The sequence below is a fragment of the Macaca mulatta genome, chromosome 10 (assembly GCF_049350105.2).
Source record: "Macaca mulatta isolate MMU2019108-1 chromosome 10, T2T-MMU8v2.0, whole genome shotgun sequence".
In the NCBI taxonomy this organism is placed as follows: Eukaryota; Metazoa; Chordata; class Mammalia; order Primates; family Cercopithecidae; genus Macaca; species Macaca mulatta.
The window spans coordinates 57,097,685-57,121,949 of NC_133415.1; the positions used below are offsets into that span (position 1 = coordinate 57,097,685).

A 24,265-nucleotide genomic window follows, 5' to 3' on the forward strand; every position below is an offset into this window, starting at 1 on the left:
GTATAGGGACATAAAGTAGATTACTGTTTGCGAAGGGCTGGGGCTGGAAGCTGGTAATGACCGCTAAAGGGTGTGAGGGATCTTGCAGTGATGGAAATGCTCTAAAGTTGGATTGTAGAGACAGATATAGTATGTAAATGATATTTCAACAAAGCTGTTTTAATAAGAAAACATAAAAGGCAAAATGTGTTTACTCCATCAGCTTAGAAGCATACCTTGTTTCTAGGAAATAAAAGGTAGAGGTGACACATGATTTACTTTGAGAAAAGACATTGTGTCACCTGCAAAATTGTATTAGGCACAGAGTCATATTTTCAGGTAGATAGTCCTGTACTGGTTAAATAATAATTTTAATGTCTTTATGTTGCCACATGTTAAGACCGTGATGAAGGTATAAATGGAAAAGTTTACACCTGAAATGAGTCTTTTCAAATTACAATTTAATTAAGTGATTTTCTTTGACACTTAATTCTAGATTTCCCAGATGAACTGAAGTGCATTGCTGTGTCTTGTCATACCTTGCTTTAAGTAGCTTTTAATATATTTTAGTTGGTATAGCTTTGTTGTTATTCATATTAACAAATCTGAAAATATGTCAAATTACATATTTTTATGACCACATAATGTTTTAAGGGCACCTACTTGTTATAAAATCATATTTTGGATAAATGTGGTAAATTTTAGCAAAACCGTATTTGGTTTAGTCTTCCCACTGGAATTTATAGTTTACTTTGAATATTTTTATTAATAATTAACTCATAATTTTTATTTCAAAGCTCAATGACTATCATTTGAATATAACTTTGTCCAGTACAAAGATACTATAGCTGCCTTTAGTATCTTGAAGTCAGAGAGGGAGGTAGAGGCCTGTTTACCTAGGGCCTCAAAGGTCATTGGAATTTTACTTTTACTCTGAGATAGGAATCTGTTAGAAGGATTTGAACAGGTGATTAAATATGTTAGGAACTTTGAGGTTGAGTTGAGCTTCTAAGATGATTGAATGGTGGGATGAGTCTGTTGCGTAAGTAAGAATACGAATTAGGCAGGAAGATAACACATTCTGCATTCCTCACTGAATTCAGTAATAAATAAAAGTGTGTACATGTGATGAAAAGAAGGTGAATTAATGTGTGTGGTGATAGTTTTCAAAGTAGGTACGTTAGAGTTCAATAGTATTAACATACTTTAATAATAAGGCAATTAATAAAATCAGTAACAAAATTATTTTATCAGGTGGTTGTGAGACAACTTCAACGAGAAGTAGCTGATTCCCTTAAAAAATTAACTACATTAGAGTCTCCACCGGAAGGTACATCACGTTGTCACATTAATTTGGATGAGACACAGGCCTCAAAGAAGAAATTATTTCAAGTGGAAAGTCAAGTATGTATGAAATTTAACATGTCAACAGTTATTCTGCAGCTGATTGAATTATATAACATGTTTTAGGATACTAATTTTGGCAGAAGCTTTTGTGTTTTAATTGTAATTAATTATTTCCATTTTACTATGTTTATAATGTACTTTTCTTTTATATTGTGACTTTCATTCTACCATTTTGAAAAACCATTGTATACCTTTTCTCTTGCAACACATGCCCTTGGAAAGGTTGAGAATTATACATCATTCCTCACAGAAAATTGACTTTTCTCCTGTTAAACAGTATTTTTAAGTAATTTTTGTGTTGCTCTGATGAGGCACGCCTGATTAAATCAGAGGAGAATGTTTAATGGAATGTTCCAGAAGATTATCTTATTTCTTCACTTTTGTGAATGAACACAGAATCTGTGTCTATTTATTTCACAGATTCTAGGTTAACTTGTGCAGAAAGGCCACTATACTAGTCTTTGAAATGTACATATTTTAGGTTAATTTACAAACTATTTGAAAAGTTAGGCATTTTCTTTATCTTTTATTTAAAATATACTATAAAACTGTAGAAATATTTAGATTTGATATAGTATGTACATCAAAAATTGAGAGTTGATAAAATTATCTTGGTCCTGCCATTGGATTTTAAAAACGGTTTCACTGATATAATTCACACATCAGATGGTTCAACCATTTAAAATGTGCAACTCAGTATTATTAGTATATTCACAGCATTTTCATCACCCTGAAAAGCAACCCCACATCTCCTAAGCATGACTGCAACCTTCCTCCATGTCTCTTCACCTACCCCTGTTATAGGCAACCACCATCTACTTTTGTCTCCACAGGTTGGCCTGTTCTGTGTATTTCATATACATAGAGTTATACAATCTGTAGTCCTTTGTGACTGGCTTTTTCACTTAGCATAATATTTTCAGAATTCATGCACATTTTGGCACACACTGGTAGTTTATTTCTTCTTATAGTTAAATGATATTCCATTGCATGACTATACTGGTTTTCCATTCATTCATCAGTTGATGGATCTTTAGGTTAGTTTCCACTTTTTAGCGATTATGAAAAATGCTGCTGCAAACATTCACTTACAGGTTATTATGTGGACATGTGCTTTTATTTTCCTGCCATTGAACTTTATCCTCAGAGTTAATTGGGCAGATTTCAGCACTTGTCTTGCTCATGCTATCCTTTCTGCCTTTTCAGTTTCTGTTCATCTAGCCTCATTCATCAGACCTGGCAGACGATTTTTTGTTTCATGAATTTTTCTATGACTGTTCTGACTCTCATTGACCTTATGTGTTAGCAATTGTTGTCTAGTCTGTGCAGAAAAACTGAGTCCTTAATTTTACATGGCTTTTTTATGGAAGATAATTTTGTCTCATTATAAATGTGCTTAATGGGGGAATAATATGTAATATGTATGCCACCTATCCTTGCATAAATTGAAAACATTTTAGCTTAGAAGATTTTAACACACAACGAAGTACTTTATACCATACCAATTATTTCTTCTTTGAGACTTTGACACAGTAAGGTTTATATTCTAAATGTATTTTTAGCAATTAAATATCAAGTCTAAACCAATGAGTCTAATAGAGGAGAATCGTTCAAATCCATGTTTATGTTTTTCTCACTATGAAAAGGAATCTAAATTGGCCTTTTTTCACTCCGCAGCCAGAACTGTATTTCTGGACTGCTACCAGTTTGTCAGCTGAACAGTTCTGGCTGCAGCTTGTCTGAGGAACCATAGCACAGCCCCTCAATATGAGTGCTCAGCAGACGGCTTGTGAAGGCAGCACCACAGCAACAGTTGCTCAGAGGGAACTGATTCAGGAACCTCGATTTAGCAATAGAGCCTAGGGTTTTCCAGCTCAGTGTCTTTAGCCTGTCTCTGCTGGTCATGTCAGTTACACACTATTCAATCCAGGAGGCGCTATTTACATTGTAGTACATACATAGTCATTGCCTACTGAGTCGCACAGATGGAAAAGTCAGTTATAAATTTTATGCCCCCCATTTGCTGCAGCTCTCAGTGGTGAGAAGAATGATTGAGTGCAGCTATGGGAGACTAGTTCCATTGGCATGCCATCTGCCTAACATACACAATTTTGTTAAGATATACAGATAGAATTATTATACTAATAGCAAATATTTTATGTAGCTCACTATGTTCCACGTGCTCTTCTAAGGGCTTCATGTTAGTCCCCAGTTAAACACCTGGTTGGGGGAGGTGACTCATGCCAGTAATCCTAGCATTTTAGAAGGCTGAGGCAGGAGGATCGCTTGAGCCCAGGAGTTTGAGACCAGCCAGAGCAATATAGTGAGACCCTGTCTCAAAAAAAAAAAATTTAAAAACTTACTGAGGCATGGTGGTGCATGCCTGTAGTCCCAGCTACAATGGGAGGCTGTGGTAGGAGGGTCACTTGAACTTGGAATATTGGGACTGCAGTGAGTGGTGATCAAGCCTCTGCACTCCAGCCTGGGTAACAGAGCGAGACTCTGTCTCATAAGTAAAACGTTCTGTATAGATTCCCATAGAATTGAGTTAGACATCAGGCATAGAATTATTAGCCACTTGATGTCTGCCTTGAGTGTAAAACATGTAATAAGGGGCAGCTTTAAACCATTTCCATCAATAGCCTCTAACTTCTCAAGAAGGTTCTTATTTCATGAATTTCTAAGCAAGAGACTACCTGGATTAAGACATTTGGTGGATACCATTTTGAGATGAGGAATCTCAATTGGGAAGCAGGGAGACCTCTGCTTGACTGGAGCTGCCAATGATATAGTTGAGTGTCCCCCTGAAAGAAGCTTTAGAACAAGACTTTCATCATGCCACATCTCTATGGAAAAGGAAATTCTTTAAAAGAAAACAAAGGCAAACAATTGATAATCTGATTCTCATGGGAAAGTTTTCATTATAAAAGAAAACAAGGACTGGGTGCCATGGTTCATGTCTGTAATCCCAACACTTTGGGAGGCTAAGGTGGGTGGGTTACCTGAGGTCAAGAGTTCAAAAACAGCCTGGCCAACATGGTGAAACCCTGTCTCTACTGAAAATACAAAAATCAGCCAGGTGTGGTGGTGTGCACCTGTAGTCCCAGCTGCTTGGGAGGCTGAGGCAGGAGAATCACTTGGACTCAGGAGGTGGAAGTTGCAGAAAGCCAAGATGGCACCACTGCACTCCAGCCTGGATGACACAGTGTGACTTCATATCAACAAAAAATGAAAAACAAAGAAAAACAGTGTATACTGGTCCAAAAAAGAAGAAAGAAAGAAAGAAAGAAAGAAAGAAAGAAAGAAAGAAAGAAAGAAAGAAAGAAAGAAAGAAAGAAAGAAAGAAAGAAAGAAAGAAAGAAAGGACAAAGTATACTGGTCAGTATCGTCACAGTGAGATAGTCCCTCTTTGAGATTAGAAAATAACAGTATACTCAAAGTAGCATCAATAAGAACCAATGTAAAATAGACAAGATTCACTATCTACAAAAGTCATCTGCACCAAGTAGCAACGTATGAGTGTGTGGTTGAGAATATGGTCTATAATATGTGTCCTAGAAGGAAGAGGCCTCAAGAGAAAGGTCAGAGCTGGAAATGTAGATTAGGGAATCTAGGTCAAAGTTTTGAGGTTTTTCAGAGTCCCGAGAGAATTTAAAAAGTGAAATAGCATCCGGGTGTGGTGTCTCATGCCTTTAATCGCAGCACTTTGGGAGGTCAAGGCAGGCAGATCATGATGTCAGGAGTTCAAGACCAGTCTAGCCAACATAGTGAAATCCCGTCTCTACTGAAAATACAAAAAATTAGCCAGGTATGGTAGCACATGCCTGTAATCCTAGCTGCTTGAGAGGCTGAGGCAGGAGAATCACTTGAACCCAGGAGGTGGAGGCTGCAGTGAGCCGAGATCATGCCACTGCACTCCAGCCTGGGTGACAGTGGGAGAGTCCATCTCAAAACAAAAAACAAAAACTAAACAGAACAAAAACCAGAAAGGAGTAGAGCTGAACAACACAGGTTGCTGCATTTAGAAATGAAGTGGGGTCAGAGGAGCAGAGGGAGCATTTGGTCACCGCTCGCAGTTGCTGCTGAGTAAAGCGGAGTAAAGTCCTTGACGACCCTTGGAGATTTTTATTGGAATTATTAAAAATCAGATTTCAGTATAAAAAACACAGTAAGTGATGAAAAATAGATTTCTGGATGAGACCATGTGTCATAGAGTCCAATGGAAGGGGAGAAACAGGGTAATAGAAAAGCCACAAAAAGTAGACAAAGGTTGTGCTTTTGTTTATTATAGAAAAAATAAACTTTATTTAAAGAGAAGTGGTTAAGAGAAAGAGAAAAACTGAAACCTATGGGTGAATACTTAGAATGACAGTATTTAGCTCAGCCTGAAGACAGATGAGGATCAAAAATGTAACAGGAACTAGATAAGAGTTTTCTAAAAATCGTGTTAGTAAGACAAAATTTAAGAAAACTTGGAATATCTTAAATATTAATGACAATGTTTCTAGAGTATCTTTAAAAACTAAATGTAAATATATAACTACTCCCTTTTTTTTTTTTTTTTTTTACTAACCCTTAGTATTTTATGTGTAAAAACCCTCATTTGTAACAAAGATTTTTGGCAGTTTAAATTTCAGAAAAGATAATGATGAAAGTATGAATCACTTTTAGCAGTATTAAGAAAAATTACTATTTTTGAAATCTGCCCTTCCTGGCATCGGGTTTATAAAATGTACTTTATACACCTGCCTAAATAAGTATTACTCATCCACTTATGAGAAAAATATTTGAGATAAAAGAGGGTCTCTAGATTTTACAAAAATAATTTTAAACATTTTTTTTAAGACTGAAGAAAAAAAGGAAGAATTAAGAAAACTTGTTGAGTTAATATCATCACTGGAATGTAATGTGAATCGAGTAAGAAAGAAAAATCATGAATTAGAACAAGAGGCAACTGGGTAAGGTTTTCCTATTGTAGAACATGTTAACCATTTATTAATTGATTTAACTCTAATTTTACTTGACTAAAACCTAGATACAAATTCATGTTATGTCTGTATTTTCATAATTAAATGAATTCTATTTTGAAATGTATTTTACAAGCTCACAACACAACTTTATAGGCATCTGCGTCGTGGGGGCGGGAGTCAGCTGAGCTGCTGGGGCAAGGTGAAAGTTTTTTGAAGCCAAAATATTATACTTATTTTATTTTATTATTATTTTTTTTTTTTGGTGGAGAACAGAGTCTGGCTCGGTCTCCCAGGCTGGAGTGTAAAGGCCCGATCTTGGCTCACTGTAACCTATGCCTCCAAGCAATTCTCCTGCCTCAGTCTCCTGAGTTGCTGGGATTACAGGTGTGTGTCACCATGCCTGGCTATTTTTTGTATTTTTAGTAGAGACAGGGTTTTTCCAAGTTGGTCAGGCTGGTCTCGAACTCCTGACCTCGTGATCTGCCCGCTGCAGCCTCCCAAAGTGATGTGAGCCACCGCGCCTGGCCACTTACTCTTTAATGATTTTGAAAACAATGACAAAGCCTTGGACAAGTAATGTCAAGTACACTCTTCATTATCTAGCTTGAATTTTGATTTCTGAAGATATTTTTGCTGTCTGTGGTCATTTTTTCTTCCCTTTGTAGTATCCTCTGCTGCTTTCAAATTCTTTAAAGACCTATTTGTGTCATTCTTTAACATCAAAATTTATCTTGATATGTAGCTTATATTTTGTTTCTGCTTCTTTCTTTTTCTTTTAGATATAAAACATATCGTGGAAGTTTACTCATTTTACACGGTACCTCCGTTGTATACATGAAGTATACATGTTATAAAACTTCTGTTTTACATAAATAAATTTCATATATATATAAATATATGTAAAACCTAAAGAAAAAGTAAAATGAGCATTCACATTTTGATCACTTTTTTTTTTTTAATGGAATGTGTCTTTGAAGCCCTGAACACAGCTACTTCTCTATTTATTTACTGAGCACTTAAGTTTGTTTTTGAATCTAATCGACATTTTTCTGACATTGCCTTTCTCTACATGGTTTTGTATCTCTTTCATTTTGTTGACATCATGTCAGCAAAGATCTCTAGATCTCTTCTTCAAAGTCTTTAAATCATCACACATCTCTCTGCCCCTTTCCCTTTTTCTAAAACAGCCTGTTTCCTTTTTCTCCTCAACTCAGATACTAAAGATGTTTTCTTCTCTTTTTCTACATTGAATGATCTCCTTGATGCTTTTTGTGTGTACTTTTTTCTCTTCTTATAGACTGCGGTCAATGGGTGTCAAAATGTATTTTTGTGTCTTTTTCAAACATATGTGTTTTACTTTTTTATCTTGGTTACTCATCTCTGGGTTATGGCTTATATTTAGTAATAGGTTATTTTACTTAGCATACCAACATGGATATGAATAGTTTATTTACAAGAAGTGTAGTTAGGCCAGGTGTGGTGGCTCACACTTGTAATCCCAGCACTTTGGGAGGCCAAGGTGGGTAGATCATTAGAGGTCAGGAGTTCAAGACCAGTCTGACCAGTGAAACCCCATCTCTACTAAAAATACAAAATGAACCAGGCATGGTAGTACACGGCTGTGATCCCAGTTACTTGGGAGGCTGAGACAGGTGAATCACTTGAATCCAGGAGGCAGAGGTTGCAGTGAGCCGAGATCACACCATTTCAAGTCGCCCTGGGCGACAAGAGTGAAATTCCATCTCAAAACAAAACAAAACAAAATGTATGGTTATAATATCACTTTACCTGCCATATATGCCATAAATTGTTCTTCATATTATTTATCTAAGATTGTAATTTCATATAGAATGCTTTCAAACTATGTTCAGTTGAAACTGAAAGGATCATAGCTTATAGATTTGTTTCTTTGATATGCCATAACATAACATCTTTTTAAACAATTATTAAATAGTTACTCTTAAAAATACTTGACTTACTAATTATGTACATTTTTGCAGATATAAGAAACTCCTGGAAAGGACAATAAATATGTTATATGTATTTGGAAATGAAGAGTTTGGTTTCCATGGAGACTTAAAAACAGATAAACTGAAAATGGATATTCTGATTAAGAAGCTAAACCATAAGGTAATTTTTTTTTAAAAAAATTATTTTATCTTAAGGTCTAGATTACCTGAGCAAGGCATGCAGGTGTGTTACATAGGTAAACGTGTGCCATGCCATGGTGGTTTGCTGCACCTATCAATCCATCACCTAGATATTAAGCCCCGCAGGCATTAGCTATTGATCTTGATGCTCTCCCTCCTGACCCCAACAGGCCCCAGTGTTTGTTGTTTCCCTCCCCAAGTCCGTGTGTTCTCATTGTTCAGTTCCCACTTAAAAGTGAGAAGATGCAGTGTTTCGTTTTGTGTTCCTGCATTAGTTTGCAGAGGATAACAGCTTCAAGTTCATCCATGTCCCTGCAAAGAGCATGACCTCATTCGTTTGTATGGCTCCATAGTATTCCATGGTGTATATATACCACATTTTCTTCATCCCGTCTATCGCTGATGGACATCTGGGTTGATTCCATGTCTTTACTGTTGTGAAAGGTGCTGCAGTGAACATACAAATGCATGTATCTTTATAATAGAGTAATTTACATTCCAACATACGGTAATTTTAAATCGGTTTTGGGATTAAAAATCACATAATTTGGGAAAATATTAATAATGAAAAAACACAAATTCTGCCAAAATATGTTGAGAAAATAGAGGATAAATATATCTTTTCAGATTTTAAGTGCATCAGGCTCTTAGTTAATCTTCCCCAGAACTGGGAAGACCTAGAAGGGGAGAGATTGGGCTACATTAATGAGGGCCATTTCAATCTCTTGGCCCTGCAGCGGCCATTTCAAAATATGTCAAAAAATATATTTAGGGGTTAAATATTTTGATTTCCTTCAGCTTCTTCTCTCTGTGATGCTGGACCAGAATCGGGTTAGAAAGTGAGCCACATTATAAGAGTCAATAAAACCCATCTGATGAGATTTTATAGTTTGAAGTGTGTGATTCCCAGACCCTGTGGATAGAAATTGGAGCCAAAGAAAACAAGGTCTTATTCCTCAATATAAATCTCTCAGTGCTTTAAGCAGTGAAAGAAAGATTTTTCATTTAATTTTACTGAGTTGATACTAATGAAAAGAATAGTTTTCAAAACATAAATCCTTTTTTCTATATAAAGGACATGCTGTTGATTCTCTTAGGCCTTGATCTCTGGCCAGTGATCTGAAACCAAGCAACATCTGTCTCCAGATCACTAGTACCAAAATCACTAGTACCAAATTAATTAGGGGTGGAGGATAACAGGTTTATTGAGAAATAATGAGCACACCATGCAATTCACTAATTATAATATACAATTCATTCACTTTCATATTTTGAGAGAGTTCTGCAGTCCTCGTTACAATCAATTTTAGAACATTTTCATCACCCTAAAAACAAACCCCACATTATTTAGCCATCTTCACTAGTTTCCCCTTCCTCCCTCAGCCCTAGGGAACCACCCACCTTCTTTGTATAGATTTGCCTATAAGCCTCTGAAATAAAAAGCAAGTGGTCTACAGTGACTGGCTTATTTCACTTAGCATAATTTTTCATGCTGCATCTGTGCTGTAGCAGGTATTGATGCAGAGTTTTTGCTCCTTAGTTCAGCTAAATCTGGGTTCTTCTGTCATGACCAGGAAAAATTAAGCACGAAGACACATTGAAGGGTGAGGAGGACAGAATTTATTAAGTGAAAGGAAAGTGCTCAGCAAAGAGAGGGGTCCTGCAAACAGGTTTCCACCTCACAATTGAATACCAGGAGCACATGAGCTGAAGTGGTCAGGCTCCTCCCCTGCATAAGGTGGGAATTCCTGGTGACTCCTCCCCATCCCGCCAGTGCTTGTAGGCCTCCAGTCCTCTGCCGGCATGTCCAGGCAAGACAAGTCCAGGTTCCCTTATCTGCACATAACATTGCAGAAATATCTATTCAAAATCTTTGCCCATTTTTTAAATTGGGTTATCTTGTTGTTTATGAATTGCAGACATTCTTTATATGTCCTATATATGTAAGTCCCTTATCAGATATATGCTTCTCAAATACTTTCTTCTACTCAGTGTCTTACCTTTTCACTTCTTGATACTGTCTTCTCAGGCACAGCAGTTTTCAATTTTGAAGTCCATTGAATCCATTTTTCCTTTGGAGTCATAGCTAAGAAAACACTGCGAAATGCAGTCACAAAGATTTATTCCAGGGTTTTCTTCTGAGGGTTTTATAGTTTTAGCTGTTACAGTTAACTGTTTTGAGTTAATTTTTAAATAAGATATCTGGTCCAGCTTTATTTATTTTTTGCATATGGATACCCAGTTTTCCCAGCACCATTTGTTGAAAAGACTATTCTTTTCCCATTCTGTTCTTTTGTTAACCTTGTATAAAATCAATTGACTGTAAATGTGCAAGTTTATTTTTAGATTATCAACTCTTAGCTTGTTTATGTCTATTCTTATGCCAAGGCCAAATCAAATTTAATGAGGAGTTTTTTTGCAATATATTTTTCCATCATATTGCATATTACCAGATGTCTTATGTCATAATAAAAATTAAATGTAGTGGAATATCTTTAACTTCACTTTTTGTGTCTCGAAGATGTCTCTGGCCAGCTTATACCTTACTTAGTCTAAGACATGATGGGAAGTCAGGCTTACAAGACACACTTGATTTCTTTTTTTCTCCATTCCAACCTTTAGTCTCTTTTCCATTGCCCCACTCTATAGTTATATTTGTGGAAAGTTTTGATCACAGGATATGCTGACATAGTCTAATATTTAGTGCATTATGTTTTGCTAATTCATTGTACTTCATAGAATCTTCCATAGCTGTCTACCATCCAGGAAGGAGAAGTTTAAGTCTGAGCTGCCAGCTTTCCTCAGTGGAAATCAAGTGAAGTCATCATCTTTCAGTTCGCAGATCCTCTTTCCACCTGGTAGCTGGTTCTCTTGGGTAGCATTGTGGCTAATACTTTTCTTGGTGCCAATCTTGCATTCTCAGAAACCACAGTTCCCTGTATTGACCTCCTTTTGCTGAAACAGAGATGCACAGCTCTGCTTTCTAGCTCAGTAGATGATTCTTGGAATATAAAGTTTAATTCATTCCAAGAAAAAGTCTTAGGAGTGCAGCACTTCAAAATCAGGTAATGTTCAGGCAATTTATCAGAGACACATAGTAGATTAGTATTTTGACTTTTGAAATTTCAGGATGTGCTATAGAGACACATTGTGGCATAACATAGAGATGGGATGGTCTTAACTTCTCCATACAAACAAGCTTGAAGTAAGGTGAAGGAGAAATTGCATTTGATGTCTTAGCACTCAAAGCGTGCTGTTTATTTTACTTCTTTGAAGACTAAAAATCATTCCATAATGTTCTCCTTATTTCCTCACTGAGAAAAGGAAAATGAAAATTGAACACTAGATCGATTAATAAATACTCAAAGCTTCTTCTTTTAGGATTTTAGTTCATTGAAATCAGGTAAATGTCTGATTTTGGTTATGTAACCAAGTATTTCTAGTTGTTTCTCAAATCATATGTCTTCTTGCTTCCCAGTCTGGTCTCCTAACTTGAGGGGAAATTGTAAGGAGACACCCTGGCCTTGTTATCAGAGCTCATAATTGAAGGGGGTTTTAGGAAAAGTTCCTCCTCAGCAGCTTATGTCTCTTTCCTGGTTATCTGCTGCTTCTCAGTAATGTTTGCCATCAGTGAATAAATCTCAACATTTATTAGATCCTACTTTAAAGGAGACTCTTTTCTGCTACACAAGTTATGTTTCCTGTCCTTTATTTTTCTAACAATTACCCAGAGTTTTGTGACTTACAAGAAAAACATTTCGTTTGTTCATGAACCTGTGGTTTGGAAAAAGCTTGGCCAGGAGAGCTTGTCTCTGCTCCCCTCAGCTTCTCTAGGAACAGCTGATCATTTGGGGAAATGGAATCATCTGAAGCTTTGCTCACCCACGTGTTTGATGGCTGATACTGGCCATTGGCTGGAACCTTGGTTGGGGCAGGCAGCATGAACACTGACCCTGGCACTGCCAGGCTCTCTTCGTGGCCTGATCTCTCTCACAATCTGGGGGCTGAGTTCGAAGGGAAAGCAGTCTGAGATAGGGAAGCCACATGGCATCCCTTTTACTGCATTCTATTCATTAGAAGGAAGTCAATAAGGTTGGCCCATATTCTGTTTTTAAATGGGATGAATATAGCCTCGCTTCTGTTCTAATTGACATGTGTGTATATATATATATATATATATATATACACACACACACACACACATAATTATGGCCATAGAGTGACATTTTGATACATGTACATAGTGTGTAATGATCAAGCTAACTAGCACATTTACTACTTCAGTCATTTTTCATTTCTTTGAATTATGAACATTCAAAATCTTCTGGCTTTTAAAAAACATACTATAAATCATAGCCATATTCACCCCACAATACCACAGAACACCGGAACTCATTCCTCTTATCTAACTGTAATTCTCTATCCATTAACCAGCCTCCCCTCTCCTACTTCTGTGAACTTTTTTGTTGTTGTTAAGAGACAGGACTTTTCTAGTGTAGTCTGGGCTCTGGGCAACTGTAGTCATCCAGATTGGAGACAGAGGTTTGATCATAGTTCACTGTAGCCTCAAACTCTTGGGCTCACACGATCCTCACACCTCAGCCTCCTGAGCAGCTGGGATTATGGGCATGCAGCACTGCACCTGTCTGATTTTTGACTTTGTAGAGATGTCTCCCTATGTTGTCCAGGGTGCACTGGAACTTTTGGCCTCAAGTGATTTTCCTGCCTTGGTCTTTTAAAGTGCTAAGAAATAACAGGCATCAGCCATGTTACCCAGCCCTCAGTTTTTCTTCAGCTCCCACACATGAGTGAGAATGTGCAGTATTTATCTGCACTTAACATAACATCCCTCAGACTGATCCACGTGGCCACAAATAACAGGGTTTAATTCCTTTATATGGTGAATAGTATTCCATTGTGTATGTGTACCACAGGATTTTGTCCATTCATTTGGTTAGTTGACATATAGGTTGATTTGATACATTAGCTGTTGTGAATAGTGCTACAATAAACATGTGAAGACAGGTATCCTTGTGATCTATTGTTTTCTTTTCTGTTGCCTGAATACCCAGTAGTGGGGTCGCTGGGTCCCTGGGCAGTCCCATTATTAGATTTTTGAGAAAAACTCGTGTTGTTTTCTGTAGTGGCTGCACTAATTTACCTTCCCACCAACAGCATGTAAGAGTTTCCTGTTTTCCGGAGCCTCACCAGCATTTGTTATTTTTATATCTTTTCAATGACAGCAATGTATTCAAATTGAAGCAAGATTATATCACATTGTAGATTTGATTTATATTTCCCTGAGGATTAGTGATACTGAACATTTTAAAATTTATTTGTTGGCTATTTGTATTTCTTTTTTCTAAAAACAAGTATAGTTAGATATTTTGTTCGATTTTGAACTCAGATTTTTTTTTAACAGTCAAGTTGTTTGAGTTTCTTGTACATTTTACATATTAGTCCCTTATCAGATGAATAGTTGACAATATTTTCTCCCACTCTACAGGTTTTCTCTTCACTCAGTTGTTTGCTGGCCAGAAGCTCTTTAGCTCAATGTACTACCATTGGTCTATCATTTGTTTTTTCCTATGCTTCTGATGTCTTACCCATAAAAATCTTTGTGCAGACTAATGTCCTCAAGCATTTTCCCTATATTTACTTACAGTAGTTTGATAATTTGGGGCCTTACATTTCAGTCTTCAATTGATTATGAGTTTCTTTTTTATATGATGTTACAGAGGAAGCTAGTATCATTCTTCCCCATATGGATATTTAGTTTTCCCAGTGCCATTCATTTGAAGAGACTGTCCTTTCCCCAATGTATGTTCTTGGCACCTTAGTCCAAAATCAGTTGGCTTTAAATATGTGGATTTATTTCTGGGTGCTGTATACTATGGCCTTTACCCCAAGAATCATGACTTCTTAAAATGCAATTCATATTGTCCTGAAACATTTGCAGTCTAAGGAAAGGCTTATGGCATTGAATCCTTATTTACAGGATTCATTATTTTGTGTCTTTTTGAAATACGGTCTTTGTCTGTCATCCAGGCAGAAGAGCAGTGGTGTGGTCATAATTCACTGCAGCCCTGAACTCTGGGTACAAGCCATCCTTTTGCCTCAGTCTCCCAACTAGCTGGCTCTACATGCATAAGCCACCATGCCCAGATAATTAAAAATAAGTATACACACACACACACACACACACACACACACACACACACACACACACACACACACACATATATATAGACATGGGAGTATCACTATTTTGCTCTTGCTGATCTCAAATTCCTGGCCTCCAGTGATCTTTCTGCCACAGCCTCCTAAAGTGCTGGGATTACCGGCATGAGCCACCATCCCTAGTATAGAGTATTAAATTATTTTCAAAGTCTTATTCCCAGAGCCATTTATTGACTTTGGCCTAAATCACCCACTATGATATGTCTGACACCGTTTTGACATATTATGGGGAGTGAGGATGAGGGAGGGGGTTAGACACTTTTCACTGAGAGATCACTTAGTGCCATTGAAGGAGGAACAGAAATGTATTATCAGGAAAATAAAAGTCAGATGAAGTGCAAAAGTTCTCTGGAAAGATGATGACAGTAAAGCATATATTTTTGTGACTCATGGTAGCTTTAACTTTGCTCTTAAAATTCAGAGTAATTTAAGGCTTTACATTTGAAGAATGTACTGTGTTACAGATAACATTTTATTGCAAGTAAATACTTTTCAAAATTTGCTATTGGTTTTGTATTAGATTATTCTTAGTCTATATCAAACTATATTATTTTATTCATGCAGTTTGATGATCTTATGGCAGAGAAGGAAGCTGTATCTTCAAAATGTGTCAGTTTGGTGAAAGACAATCAAGTTCTTCAACAGGAGTTATTATCTATGAGAAAAGTACAACAGGAATGTGAAAAACTTGAGGAGGATAAAAAGATGTTGAAAGAACAAATATTAAATCTTAAGACACATATGGAAAACAATATGGTAGAACTTGGCAAAGTACAAGAATATAAATCAGAGCTAGATAAAAAGGCAATGCAGGCAATAGAAAAATTAGAAGAAATCCATTTACAGGTTAGTTTTTTAAATCAGGTAAGTTTATCTGTAATGTGCTTTCATTTATTTCACTGCAAACTGTATTTTGGATATGTATATATTGTGTTTCTTCTGCCTCTCTTGTAGCAATTTGCTTTGTAGAGTTCTAGAAAAAAATGGCATCTGTTTTTTCTTTTAAACATTTAAATTTCCATTATTACTATAACAAGATCAATCTTTCAGAGTAATGATTCTCACTATGGAGTCATTTGATGATTAAGACCAGTTGGCATAAGAAAAAATTGTGATTTAGAGATTATGTGATACTTTTAAATTGATCTTAAGCTACATTGTTCTTTGATCACTTTTTAAAATTATGAATGCATTCTATTACTTCTTGTATGACCAGATTACATTAACAGTAACATAATTATGATTTCAAATTTGTATAAATCAGACTTAATTCTGAATTCAGTTATTAGTTTTTTTGATATTGCTGATAAATATGTTAAGCTCCAGTCTTTTTTTTTTTTTTTCTTTTTTTGAGACAGAGTCTTGCTCTGTCACCCAGGCTGGGGTGCAGTGGCCGGATCTCAGCTCACTGCAACCTGCACCTCCCGGGTTTACACCATTCTCCTGCCTCAGCCTCCCGAGTAGCTGGGACTACAGGCGCCCACCACCTCGCCCGGCTAGTTTTTTGTATTTTTTTAGTAGAGATGGGGTTTCACCGTGTTAGCCAGGATGGTCTCGATCTCCTGACCTCATGATCCACCCATCTCAGCCTCCCAAAGTGCTGGGATTACAGGCTTGAGCCACCGCCCCCGGCCCAGCCTCTTTTTTTTTTTTTTTAACATATTCAAAATTGCTCTTTGAATCACTGACTCAAAATGAAAGGCAAAAAACATATGGCAATTAGGTTATAATTGTTTTAAAAATGTATTCTTTTCATTCATTTTAGACACAAGCACAACATGAAAAACAATTGGAGCAGTTAAGCAAGGATAACATGGCTTCACTAAATAAGAAGGAACTCATGCTTAAAGATGTGGAATGTAAATTCTCCGAAATGAAAACTGCTTATGAAGAGGTTACAACCGAATTGGAAGAATATAAGGAAGCCTTTGCAGCAGCATTGAAAGCTAACAATTCCATGTCAAAAAAAATAACAAAGTAAGTCAAAACATACAATTGTAGGAAATGAATTAAGCTCACTAATTTGTTTTGAAAACATAATTTTTAGTGAGATGGCTTCAGGAGATTAGTACGAAGTGAATGCTAATTTGATAATGTAATTTTGGAAAATAATGTTAGTAAATAATCTTACCTTTAAAATATTAGTCAAGGATAATGTCTGTCCCATTTCTATTTTTTATTTTTTTTTTTTTGCTTTTGTATGACTTTTTTCCTCTGAAAACTCTCATGTAGTTAATCTGATCTGTTAGTTTTTGTCACTAAGTATTTTTGAAGCTTTATAATTCATAAAGCGATCTTGTTATAAAATTACTTGTCAGAGTTTCCCTAAATAGAAAGATTAATGAGTTTAATTTATTCTTCGGTAGATCACAACCTACACCCAAAGTGTCGAGTGGTACTGCTACTCTGGGCACAATCGTTTTTAATTGTGATTTTTAGTATTATCAATAGAGGGTGTCTCAAGAAAGACTATTTGTGTAACATTTTCAAGATGTTACAGAAAGGCATCCTTGTGAAATAGGGAATAATTATCAAGGAATTTAAAGAAGTGTAATTCACAAAGTCGTTAAAAAGTAACACCTTGTTCAGCCTGAAGATTTGTGTGGAAGGCAGAAAGAACAAGCCCCCCACTCCAGTGCCTTGGTCACAGTGCTGGGGGCTAATTGCCTTCAGCGCTGCTTTAGTTCTTTTTATTCCAAGCCACACCATCTAGTTCTCCCCAGGAGCTGTTGCTCTGAGTTCTTCCTCAGTGCCAAATGCTTAATTGTTCCCAGATAATGGGTGAAATGTACAAGGGTGAAACCTAAAATTTCTTTACTAAACAGAACTATTCCTAGATTTTTTTTTTGTTCATTTTACAACATGATGTTTTGATATAATGATTTCCAGTGAAGTGGTTCTTATACTCCAACAAATCAACATATTCATTTTCCCGCATAGTTACCCTTTAAATACAAGTATTTCTAATGGAATCTTTAGAATCGCACAAGTGGAGCCATTTTAGAAAGCAGCAAGTTTCACCTGGTGAGCCGTGCATCACTGACAGCCGTTTCTCTCCCCTGTCTACTTTGTTTGAACTGCTTGTTCAGTATAAATTACCTTAGAAACACGGGTGCTTCTTTAGGCTTACAACAGGTATGCTGTCACACATCTTCGGTGTGAAAACACCGTTTAGTGGGTACTTTGGTTTACTCTCAGGGCAACGTTTTAAAAACTGCAAGTCATTAAGAATCATTTAAGGAAAAATGAAATACTAAGCATTTGTCTTTGCTGTCTTTACAGATCGAATAAGAAAATAGCAATTATCAGCACCAAGCTCCTTATGGAGAAAGAGCGGATGAAACATTTTCTCAGCACTCTTTCTACAAGGCGAGACCCAGAGTCACCTTGTGTTGGAAATCTTACTAGTAGAGGACTCAACAGAAAATATGTTCCCCAAATGTCCATCAGAATTCCTACTTCAAACCCACAGACTTCAAATAACTGCAAGAACTACTTCACTGAGGTTAGTTATATGATCGTTTCTCTTTTGGCTTTCATTTCTCTAATATAATTCCTCTTTGTAATTTGGTGAAATACTGAGTTGTTCTGTTGACTTATGCATGTTAAGTAAAGATCATAATTAGCTATGTTAACACAGAAAGGAAATGGGAACTTTTCATTTTTTAATTCCCTGGAGCTCCCATTTTCAAGAGATACCCATTTCCTAGCTTTATTCAATACATGTGACTAAACTGACACATTTAAAATGTCTTTAAAAGCTGCATTTAAGTTAGGTTTTAGAAATTGCATGTTATTGCCTAATAACTGACGATATACCTTGAGATGCTTTGGCTTACTCTCTAATTCTAGTTTAGTTGCAGTGCATACTACCGCCTTTTTTTTTTTCTTTTCTTTTCTTTTTTTTAATACAGTGTCTCACTCTGTTGTCCAGGCCGGAGGGTCGTGGCACCATCTCGGCTCACTGCAACCTCCACCTCCCAGGTTCAAACGATTTTCCTGCCTCAGCCTTCCAAGTAGCTGAGACTACAGGCGCCCACCATTACACCCAGCTAATGTTTGTATTTTTAGTAGAGAAAGGGTTTCACCCTATTGGCCAGGCTGTTCTCAAACTCCTGACCTTGTCATCTACCTGCCTCAGCCTCCCAAAATGCTGGGATTACAGGCATGAGCTACTGCGCCCAGCCCATGTCACTTTTAAAGTTTGTTTGCAGCAGACACCACGGTGACTCATGCCTATAATCCCAGCACTTTTGGAGGCTGAGGCAGGTGTGTCACAAGGTCAGGAGTTCAAGACCAGCCTGGCCAAGATGGTGAAACCCCATCTCTATTAAAGTACAAAAAAATATTAGCCGGGTGGGGAGTGGGCACCTGTATTCCCAGCTACTAGGGAGTCTGAGGCAGAGACTTGCTTAAACCTGGGAGGCAGAGGTTGCAGTGAGTCGAGATCACACCACTGCTCTCCAGCCTGGGTGACAGGGCAAGACTCCATCTTGAAAATAAAAACTTTTAAAAAAGTTTATTTGCACCATCTCAACTCTTCCCACCCATAATCACAACTGAATGATTGGCATCCAAACACTTTACCACATATGGATGTTTATTATTTAGTAGAATCCAATTTAATTGCATTTTATGAATTAAACAAAACCCTAAAATGTTAATTTCCTTTTTTATGTTAAAAGCTTTGTGCTTGGCCAGGCGCGGTGGCTCAGACCTGTAGTCCCAAGGCCTAGAAGTTTGGGACGCTGAGACAGGTGGGACGCTGAGACAGGTGGAACACCTGAGGTCAGGTGATTGAGACCAGCCTGGCCAACATGATGAAACCCGTCTCTACTAAAAATACAAAAATTAGCAAGGCATGTTGGCAGGCATGTGTAATCTCAGATACTCGGGAGACTGAGGGAGGAGAATCACTTGAACCCAGGAGACAGAGGTTGCAGTAAGCCAAGATCATACCACTGCACTATAGCCTGGGTGATGGAGACTATCTCAAAAAAAAAAAAAATCGGTTTGTGCCATTCTCACATAAGAGTACGTCCTCTGACTATAAAAATCCTGGAAGAAATCCTAGGAAATGCTCTCCTGGATATCATGCTTGTCAATTAATTTATGGCTAACTCCTCAAAAGCAACTGCAAGAGTAACAAAATTGACAAGTGTGATCTAATTAAGCTAAAGGGCTTCTGCACAGCGTGAGGAACTATCACTGGATTAAACAGATAGCCTAAATAATACAAGAAAATATTCACAAACTATGGATACAGCAAATGCTTATTATCCAGAATCCACAAGAGACCTAAACAAATCAACAAGCGAAAAATAAATAACACCGTTAAAGCTGGGCAAAGGCCATGAACAGACACTTCTCAGAATAACATATGTAAGTGGCCAACAAACACATTAACAAATGCTTACCATTGATAATCATCAGAGAAATGCCAAATAAAACATCAGTGAGATACCATTTCACACCAGTCAGAATGACTTTTGTTAAAAAGTAAAAACATATATATATAAACATATATATATATATGTTGGGGAGGCTGTGGAGGAAAGGAAACACACACTGTTGGTGGCAATATAAATTAGTTCAGCTGCTATGGAGAGCAGTTTGGAAATTAAGTACTAAGAATGACCGTTGCATGAAGCAACCTCATTACTCTACTAGGGGTATGCCTAAAGGACAATAAATCATTGTAACATAAAGATGCATGAACATGTGTGTTCATTGCAGCACTATTCAAAATAGCAAAGACATGGAGTCAATCCAGGTGCATCCAAGGTAGATTGAAAATCCAAGCTAGATTGGAGAATTCCATATATACAATGGAATACTTTGCAGCCATGAAAAGAACAAAATCAGGCCCTTTGCAGCAACGTGGATACGGCTGGAATCTACTACCCTACTCAAACTAACACAGAAACAGAAACCAGATATCTCCTGCTTTCACTCATGTGAGAGCTACACATTGGGTGCACATTATCATAAACATGGGAATAATAGACACTGAGAAATAAGAACGGGGAGGGACAGAGTGGGCCAGGGTTGAAAAACTACTTATTGGGTCATATGCTCACTACTTGTGTGATGTGTTCAATTGTACTCCAAATCTTGGCATGCCTCAATATACCTTTGGAAAAAACCTCCACAGGTACCACCTTAATTGAGAATACAAACTAGAAAAAAAAATTAATAAAAGAAAAATTTACCATAAAAAAGTTTAGTATAAGTAGAGAATAGAAATTTCTTTTTAAGATAAAAATTTATTGGAGTAAAAAAACAGATTAAACTTTTATAAAGGGGAGAGTTCTGCTAAGAATTTCAAAGTAATGCATTCATTGTAAAAGATGACTTTAATTTTCTTTTTCTTTTTTGAGAAAAGGTCTCACTCTGTTGCCAGTCTGGAGTGCAGTGGTGCAATATTGGCTCACTGCAACCTCCAACCCCTGGCTTCAAGTAATTTTCCTGCCTTAGCCTCCCAAGTAGCTGGGACTACAGGTGTGGGCCACCACGTCTAGCTAATTTTGTATGTTTAGTAGAGACCAGGTTTCCTCATGTTGGCCAGGATGGTCTCGATCACCTGACCTCGTGATCTTCCTGCCTTGGCCTCTCCAAGTGCTGGGATTCCAGGCATGAGCCACCACACCTGGCCATTGTTTAACCTTTGTACTAATAAACACCACCTTTCTAAAATTATGTCTATGCAATAGACCAATATTAACTGTGTTTTTGTCCAATTACTCTAAGCAACATTACACAGATACATCCTCTGTTATCTAAATTAAAATAAGTAGAAAATTTACTTTATGTATGTGATTATTTTTCTTTTGAAGCAAACTTCAAGTTATGTCTAGTCACTAAAAATACTAAAGACCACAATTTGTAAGTGATATATTATTTTCATGATAATGTTTTTTGTTTAACTTAAACATTATTATTATTTTCACTTATTTTAGATGGAGCTGGACTGTGTAGAACAAATAATTAGAGAGACAAAGAGAAGTATGTTACCAAAATTTATTCCTTAAATTTAGGTTTATTTTAGAAATAAAATTTAATAACAAATGGCATTCCTTTTCATTGTTGGGTTAGTAGATACCATCTTAAGTATTTTTCTCTTATGCACATCTAATGAAAGATATGAAAACAAAAACTTCCACAGAGAAGACTGTCCTTGTGCACCATAAATTCATCACATCCCATAGCTTCAAAAATTCCCAAGAAGTCTATGCATCTCTTTTTCACTGGCTCTACACTTTCTTAAGTTTTGCCATCCTCATGGAACTGTCAGCCAGCACCCTGAAACGATTCTCAGAAAACAAAGGCATCATCAAGTTCTCAGGGTTTTGGTAGAGATTGAAGGCCAACAGATGTCAAATTCATTCAGAAATACTTAGCTGAGCAATAACCCTTCGTAGGCAGTCACTTGACAAGTGACATTTTAAATCTCCTGTCATTTACTGTGTCATTGGCTTATGTCTGTTCTCAGGAAAAGTTCCAACTTTTTCACCATGAAATAAAAACACCCACATCAATGTGATTCCTGTCAAGTTACTCAACCTTGTCTCTCACCACTTACTGCACTCTGCCCTTTGCTCTAGCGCCAAACTGGACGGAGCGGAACTCTGCAGGGCTCTTCCCCACCTCAGGCTCTTTGCCTGCACCTCTTCCCTCTCTCTGATGAGCTTTTCCTTGTCCTTCAGGTATCAAGTTATATTATCTCCTCCACCAGAAAGCCCATGATATTGACATAAAAGTGGGATAGAGGACCCTTCTGTGTGTTCCAGTAGTGCCCTGCTGTATACCTCTTGTGTATCCATGACTCTATATGGACATTGTCTTGTCTGGTTTTTTTGGGTATAGCTTATGACTGTTGGGAGGTGGACCATACCATCTTCATCTTGAAATTCTAGTGCTGGTTCTAGAATCTTAGCACGTGTCTGTTGAGTAGATGAATGAAGAATGAAAAAGCTCTGATATTTAAACACAATTAGATTTAATGTCATGTGTAAATTATTTAATAATAATTTTGTATTGTAAATGTACATACATATTTCTCATTCTTATTAACTCTGATAAAGTTCTCAACTCTTTAGTTTTTAAAATCACACTGAGCTAACCAAAGTGTTTTAGGTAAAGAACATAATTCTTTGTTTTTCTTTCCAGCTGTTGCTGTGTTGGACACTTTCACCCGTCTACTTTCTTCTGCAGAATCCACTGGTAAGCCACGTCTAATCAAGAGAATATTTAACCATAAAATCATAAGGACAAATTTTGTGATATAAAAGATTATAAAACTTTATTACTGGGCTATTTACACAACATTTTAATTGTTTCTCATAAAATATACAACATCACAATCTTTACTGAAGTAGGATATTTTTGTATCATATGTATGAAGATAACTTGTAGGGTATTTTAAATGATGTTTTTCAGTCTCCTTCAGTTTTAAGTGGATCTTGAAGATGAAAACCAGTATTATTGAGTTTGACATAGTCAAATTGCCCAAATGCCAGCTATTTAAACAGCCAAACAACCAAGTCATCATTGATTCTTTAGTAAAGGTCATCGAAGACTTATTTGCATATCACAGTTTTTATTACTTAGGAGACCTAAGGAGTACCTGCCAGGCTTGTCCATGCTAATGTTATGATTTTCTTTTTCTAGTTGAACCGTATTTTGTGTGGTGATGATCTGAGGCTCTGTAAATATCTGGTTACTCCTCAAAACACACTAGATTTGGCATTTCATGGATGACTTGTGTTTGAACAATTATTACTGCAATGGTTGCCAGGTGATTATTTTCTGATTCTCTTCTTTGTTCTACATGGAGAAATAAAAACAATAAATAAGGGAGAAGGGAAAGCTCATGTTTCTGGTGCTCCAATTCCCCAAGATTAGGCCAGTGGTAGATATTCTAAGCTGACTCTTTATGTCTTTTTGATTTGTGCCTGTTACTCTGTCAGCACTTTTTTACTTTCTGGCACAAGATGTTCTAAGATAATCTTGTGTTTTCTCTGCCCCAGCCCTGAAATGAGTGATTTTTTTTGGAATCAGAGGTGGAGCCACTGAGGAAGTATAGGCGAGCCCTCCCCAGCATGTGCTCACTGGTCCTCAACAGAAGAACAGCTGCTGCATCCACTGAGGTACCAAGAAACTAGCAAAGGGCCTTCTGGCTGTCTGGGGTCAGTCCTCATGTGGTCCCTGGCTCAGCCTCAAGGGTTCTGGGTTAGTCTCCCTGCAGCCTCTGTGCTGTGTCTCTAGATCGGGCTCTGCGGGAAGGGCCCCGGGAGACCCAGCAGCACAGGGTGTCTCGTCTGCCAAATGTCCCTCCCTTCCTCCCACTCTGACACTCAGGAAAAGGGTAGATGGGGTTTCCAGGCTGTGCCAGGCCACCTCACTGTCTCCTCTGAGATGAACCCTGAGGGCCTTGGGGGATGAGTGTGAAGCTGGCTACCTGGAGCCTGAGGCTGACTGTCTCTCCCTGTGTCTTGGAGGAGAGGCCTTGTCCCAAGA

The 24,265-nt window shown here is 37.3% G+C and overlaps 1 protein-coding gene and 1 long non-coding RNA gene across 2 annotated transcripts; both read left to right on the forward strand.

Annotated features, from left to right (window-relative positions):
* Positions 1–992: 992 nt before the first annotated feature.
* Positions 993–21,777, forward strand: LOC144331496 (ankyrin repeat domain-containing protein 18B-like). The gene is made up of 6 exons (XM_077949055.1): positions 993–1,021; positions 8,357–8,486; positions 15,311–15,592; positions 16,512–16,723; positions 18,029–18,251; positions 21,706–21,777. The coding sequence occupies exons 1-6, from the start codon at positions 993–995 to the stop codon at positions 21,775–21,777; spliced, it is 948 nt and encodes a 315-aa protein (XP_077805181.1).
* Positions 21,778–22,882: 1,105 nt separating this feature from the next.
* Positions 22,883–23,895, forward strand: LOC144331538 (uncharacterized). The gene is made up of 3 exons (XR_013398806.1): positions 22,883–22,969; positions 23,417–23,543; positions 23,776–23,895. It is a non-coding gene; the product is annotated as an uncharacterized LOC144331538 (long non-coding RNA).
* Positions 23,896–24,265: the final 370 nt, after the last annotated feature.